We start from the raw sequence: 6,443 nt of genomic DNA on the forward strand, positions 1-6,443 counted from the left end.
AGTTTGAAAGATTGCAGAAACGGAAAATTGAAAGAGAGGGAAAGTATTTATAAACATGCTGAGGGGCATAATGGTAAAAACGGAGCAGTCATTAATGAGATTGCACCGTTACCAAAGCCCTCAATACTTCCCCAACGGACACGACGCTTGAATTGACGTAACTATCAGAAGCGAAGGGTCGCGAAAATCACGTCGGTTTATAAGACCCGCGTTTCCTCCACATAAGTCGGCTACGAACCCGAGTTAAATACTTGAACCCAAGCTCTAAAGAGGCTTTGGGCTCAAGTAGGGGCACTGTTCATACCCTGGCCCAATGTCAAAGGCCCAGGTCCAAATAAAGGCCTAGTCTAAGGGATTAAGCCTAGCTAAGTACCGACCTTCACATAAGAAGTCGGTACCAACCACGACTTGCCTTAAAGAAGTCGGGCATGAGATTAGCTGGCAGATAAACACTCATTCAAATGAGTAACCGCCCTAAAATCTCTCTAACCGCTTCCTAAAGCCATATCTTAACCTCCCCAAGATAATGGGGGCGGTTAATATCCTAAAGATACGGCACTACACCAACGGTGGTTATTGGCTCACCACTATAAATACACTGACACCCCTCAGGTATCTCTAAGCCCAATACTCTCTAGACCTGCTCACACTCTTGCTAACTTAGGCATCGGAGTGTCTTTGCAGGTACCACCCCCCATTCATCCACGCGAACAAGTCGGACGGAGCCTCCCTAGTTGCTGATCCATCCGGAGTCCTCCTCCTTCATACGTTTGGGCCACCCAACGCCATCCATCCAATTTATCTCCGGTTACCCACCGTAACAAAAGTCATGTTAGATCCCAAAGCTTTTGTTGTTTATTTTAAAATTTATTTATTCTAATTTTATGAATTTCGTAAGAACTTTAGCTACATATTATATGAAACTTCCTTTAAATATTTAAGTTTCATTTATTTTGAAATAAAATGTGTTAAACTACTAGCACGATTACTATATTAATTTTAGATTAATACAATCTGCAAATATCTTAATTAAAATGGACTTTATACTAATTTTTAAAATATAATTTCTAAATTATTTCATAAAAATTAAACTCATTTTAGTCTTGCTCATAACGTGGGTCTACATTTAGTAAAGAATAAACGCAAACAATATATCTTTATCTAATTCAACTTAATATTTGATTTGCAGTGTTAGATTTTCCTAAAACTTGTTCAAATATGCTATGTATACTATCATATATATTAACCATGGCAGAACATATATCATAATAAATAAATAAATAAATGCATCTTATTATATAAATAGTTTGGGCTGCAATGCTTTCAAAGATTACATGCTACAATAACTTAAGAGTAACTGCTAGGTTACAAATATTGTCAAAAACATGAATGAAACTTGTTAAAACTAGAAATTAGTAGAAATAAAAAATGTTTACACTCCTACTTAAATAATCATCTAAAGAATGAATTTGACTGAATGACAATATAAAATCTTTTTACATTTTCAATACATCAAAATGAAATCATGTATATATAGTGGATATTGTTTGAAATCATCTCATATGGTTGTTCCTCTAGAGATGATGATAAAGCTTTACCTGCACTATTGCCATGCAGCAATATTTGCATACATCTATACATAAAAAAGAAGGAAGAAGGGTAGTGGGAAACAGCCTCTCTCAACCCTAAACTTCAACCAAGTAATGGAACAGGAGTGGTCATTCAGAGTCACCAATGCCAGAAAATGAAATTTCCTTCAAGCCACAGGAGCAATGCTTTGAACTTGAAGATAATTAAGAAAGTAACATTTCCACCAACTCAACAACAGTTGTCTCAAATTTTGAATCAATACTTGGCATTTTCACTATTCTAACGAACAATGGATTAAGAATACTCCTTCTTTCTGTTCCGTTCTCTTGTATCTGTCACTATCATTATTCTGTACATCTTGAAATCAATGTATGTAGATACAATTTGTACACCAGTTTCTCTTTTATTCCTTGATGGTATTCAAATACCATATAAAAGCCCCCTATAAAACAGGGAAAAAAGGTAGGTGGACCCTGAAGAGTTAAATTTCAAATATGGATCACCATGCATATCTCCTCTGAAAACAAGAAAAACAAGTATAGAAGCTTGTAAATAATAAAAATTAAGAGCAGTAAAATCTTAAATCCAAATGTCAACTTAAGAGACAATTAAGGTTCTTTTGAAACACATTACCTCAAAACACACCATAGAAGCGGGAAATAAAATTGGCTATCTCCAACTCTAAGTTTTATGCAACAAAGGGTCTTTTTCTATTTTTGGTCATGGAGCAGTAGCAAATGGTATGCACATTAGGAACTAGATCTGGCAGGATTCAAAATTTCAAACACTCAATTAAAATTGTTTGATTTAAAAGCTTTGATTTCACTAATTCAATTGACAAAGGTAAAACAGATATTTGGTAGAGGTACTCAAGGATTCAATTAAATCCTTGTGCAATTTGAAAAGTGGTATTAAAACTGTTATCTATGAAAAAGAGTTGTATTTGTTCTTACCCTTTGGGTGCCTGAAGTTTGAGGCAACTTGAATCTGTCAAACTTTCTGCTCCTCTATGCAACATATCTGTTACCTCTTACACTTCCTACAAATAATTAGATTCAATATCTTGTTAAATATACTATATGTCCTCTTTTGCAATTTCCAGATGCAAAAGCATTTTCTTATATACTATCTGCTTTCCAAAATATCCATCACTTTCAAAATTTGGCGAATCAACAATTCAATATATCTTGATACAATTTATATCAAGGAACATTGAGTTTAAAATATACCAAAATTTTTCCATCTATTGACTAATAATGCCTTGATTATGAATCCTACCAAAAAAGGTCTAATATATCTGAAACAATCACTTAAGTAATCAAGTTTGGGGTTGAATAATTATCTAGCTACATCAAAATTTAAAGCACTATCTCACAATCATTAGATTAACAAATCTCATATTGATTAAACATTTGAGAACAAAAATCCAATGTGTCTACAAAACATTCATTTTACCTTAACATTAGCAGGACATATTTGCAGGAAAGTACAGTGCTACAGATATAACATGTTTAGAGGCTCCTTGTCTTCTTAGGATCGTAATCATATGCTTCGCCTGCTTTCACAAATCTACCTTTCACACGTTTTCTCGAATCAGCCCTTGCTTTGCGAGATTCATATCTTATTTGCTTACCAAACCTGCACCAGAAGAAATAAGAAACTCCATCAGTAAGCGTGCAACTTTACTTTCTTAGAGACTCATCTAGCATAAGGGACTCAAATCAAATTTTTCAGGTCATGTTAAATAAAGTCAATACTGTTAATTTTTGTACCATAAATTATACAAATGAAGAGTTGAAGATAGATAAGATACCTTAGATTTTTCTTTTTCTCATTTAATCTCAATTTTGCTTTCTCCCGAGCTTGCTGGCATGTACCCTTTGAGATTGGTTCCATAGACAAATCACCTATCGGGAACATCGATGACAAACCAGAATCTTGATAATCTGTAGCACCAATTTCACTCTCGCCGTTAGGAAGTGGAAGTGACATGCTTGAATAGAGTTGACCACCCTTTGAGAATCCCAGATTGCTGTTTTCATTGCAGCTAGGAGGCATAAGCACACAATTCTCATTGCTGTTGATTCCATACATCTCGCTAGCTGATCCACCAGCCTAAAACAAAACAAAACAAAACATCACACCCGACGAAAAGTCAGTTTTGCTCGAACAACTCCATCGCTATTAAACCACACAAAGTTTTTTCACATTCTAGAGTTACAATAGAAAATAAGTTTGCTTGTAACCTCTATTGTACTCTCGAAAAGAGCATTAGATTCTGTTGCTGATATGTTATTTCCCATTAATTCACAGTCCATTCCTCCATTAACAACTTGGTATGTTGTATCAATTTGAGAATAGTCAAATATTTCATCAGTGTTTTCAAAGTTAAATTGAAAATTATCCATGTTGAGACCATCACCATCATGGATTCCTAGATCGTTCAAATTTGGACATTCCTGCAGCTAGAGTTAAGGGAGAGTTATAAGAAAAAGAATTATTAAAAATTGGATTGTCTAAAATTTTAGTTAATAATAACAGCAGAGTATTGTTAAGAGAACTGATCCAACATACAAAGTACGTTACTACTTCTTGCAGTGCAAATTCTAACCACTTCTCTCATTATTCTAGTACTTGCTATCCTGTGACATAATGAAATAAACTATTTGCATGTCAATCAATTGAGCATTATCATTGCATATACTTATAACCAAATAAACAAGTAAATAAGAATATACAATTAAATAAAGAGTAAATGAGTTTTTGTCCTTATAAAATTAGAAATTATGATTTTGGCTCAAAAATGTCTGGAAGTAAGTCATGGAAAATTATGAACTGATCAAACCATAAGTGCGGAATTGATTTGTACATCAAACAATATGGATGACAGCAGAGAATAATTTCATTTACTTTTGAAAACTTTCCAATCAAAACCAAACCACACACAAATTTTATAGAAGTCAAGATCATAAATTGCAAATTTCACAGGATCCAAATACAGCCATTAGATAATAAAATAGTAGAGGTAGTACCTTTGGAAGGTTTGGAAGGAAGATTGCTTGGTCACCAGAGTATGGCATTGACATGTAGTTTGCATTTGATGGAGGAATGCCGGAACTCAAAGATTGCTCCATCCAAGGCTCAAATTTGACACATGGTTCTGTTTCCTTCAACTTTTCATTAACAAAACCGAAATTGCCATCATTGTTAATAGTGTTAACAAGCTGCTCCAAACACTTGCTATTGCAGCTTTCACTTCTAGGCAATGATGTGTCAATTGATCCGCTGCCGCCACCATTATGGTCCAAACCACTTGAACAGGAATAATCATCGAGAACAAAGGAGAACAAGCCAGGCAAATCAGTGAAATTGGGACAACCTTTGTAACAATTCAAGGATTGAAGCCTGTGTCCCAAAATTGAACACCCATTTTGGTTCAATTCACAACAACCTTGGCAAAATGACAACTTTTCCTCAATGCAATGAACAATTGCTGCTTCGGAATTGCACCTGTCACATAAGAGAGAACGAAGGTGCCTCATAGATAAACAATTTGCACTGTGTACGGACACATCACAATCCATGCACAAACGTGCAGAATCTGATTTGCAATAAACAATGGCTCTTGCAACCCCACAGCACTCACATAGTGTTTCAAATTCCATGATCCTCTCAAATCTCATGCTTTATATGAATAATATAAATTAAATTAAGTGATTAATGCTAATTACAGCGGGCTCCAACATTGCACATGCTATATGAAATCATGAATTCTCTCTAACTGATCAATCAATGCTACTGAATTAAGCTCCAATGGTATTGATTCAGCTTTGTCCTTGTTGTAGCTTCTAACCCTTCATTTGAACCTAAGGGGAAAAACATCAAACACCTTAACGTCACAAAAAAAACAAACTGCAAATAGAAAACAAAATCTGCGCAATTTCATTGTTAGCTTTGAATTTTATTGGTTCAATATGATGATGTCATCATAGTTACATGAATTCACTAATTAAGAGAGGAATTCGCGTACTAATTCACCATTTAAATCTGTCATAGCCCATAAATATTTAAATGTGGCGTATCGCGTACTCAACGTAGTGCATTTCATGTAACTATGGTCATGACATTTTAATCGTTAGCGATAAATTAATGAGAATGTGAGTGAGATTTACACTTACAAATCCAGAAACTGCTGAAATAAAGATTCAGCCAATAGCAAGGAACGCAGAAGATGAGCAAAGTGAGAGAGATAGATTGGTTGTTATTTATACACGTTCATAATTTTTCGTAGCTTTTGCAATTGTGTTACACGTGACCAAAAAATGATTGGCTAGTGAAGGTGACGTGTTACGTGACGTGTAGATTTTTTAAGGTAGAAATGTTCAGCCTCCTAATTAGGAAGGAGAAGCAGATTTTCATGCAATTATTGTGGAGAAATCAGAGAACATAGGATTATTGAACTAGCACGTGTTCTGTGTGGCTCAAGTAACTATAGTACAAGTGTGTGTTACTGTGAGATATATAAATAAATTTAATTAAGAAAATTAAATTATTTTATGTTGGAATTACTATGTAGGGTAATGTTAAATGCTATTTTTCATCCTGAATTTTCTGAGAAGTGGACGAAATACTAAATCTTGTTCTATATTTGGAGATTCAGATTCAGATTTTTTTTATTAAGCCTTGTGTGTAATTTTCTCCGTACTAAAGTGCAGTACACTTTTACTAAAAACACCTAATAGAAAGAACATTGATTTCAGTCTTACCCTCCAAAAGAAACATGTTTCATTGCGCATATAACACGTTCTTATAACTATAAACTAGCATCACGTTCTTATAACTACAAAGTAGCA

The 6,443-nt window shown here is 34.4% G+C and overlaps 1 protein-coding gene across 3 annotated transcripts; it reads right to left on the reverse strand.

Moving 5' to 3' along the window:
- Positions 1–1,266: 1,266 nt before the first annotated feature.
- On the reverse strand, positions 1,267–5,878 carry LOC112789662 (putative zinc finger protein CONSTANS-LIKE 11). 3 transcript variants are annotated; one of them, XM_025831647.2, is made up of 8 exons: positions 5,769–5,878; positions 4,623–5,456; positions 3,837–4,055; positions 3,404–3,705; positions 3,046–3,228; positions 2,544–2,629; positions 2,224–2,352; positions 1,475–2,032 (listed from the first exon to the last, which is right to left on the reverse strand). In XM_025831647.2, the coding sequence occupies exons 2-5, from the start codon at positions 5,271–5,273 to the stop codon at positions 3,102–3,104; spliced, it is 1,299 nt and encodes a 432-aa protein (XP_025687432.1). In that variant the 5' UTR covers positions 5,274–5,456; positions 5,769–5,878; the 3' UTR covers positions 1,475–2,032; positions 2,224–2,352; positions 2,544–2,629; positions 3,046–3,101. The 3 variants fall into 3 exon arrangements, with proteins under 3 accessions (XP_025687433.1, XP_025687432.1, XP_025687431.1); XM_025831646.2 differs by having other exon boundaries at positions 1,981–2,107; XM_025831648.2 differs by lacking the exon at positions 2,224–2,352 and having other exon boundaries at positions 1,267–2,032.
- Between the last annotated feature and the right edge of the window lie 565 nt (positions 5,879–6,443).

The sequence above is a fragment of the Arachis hypogaea genome, chromosome 3 (genome assembly GCF_003086295.3).
Source record: "Arachis hypogaea cultivar Tifrunner chromosome 3, arahy.Tifrunner.gnm2.J5K5, whole genome shotgun sequence".
In the NCBI taxonomy this organism is placed as follows: Eukaryota; Viridiplantae; Streptophyta; class Magnoliopsida; order Fabales; family Fabaceae; genus Arachis; species Arachis hypogaea.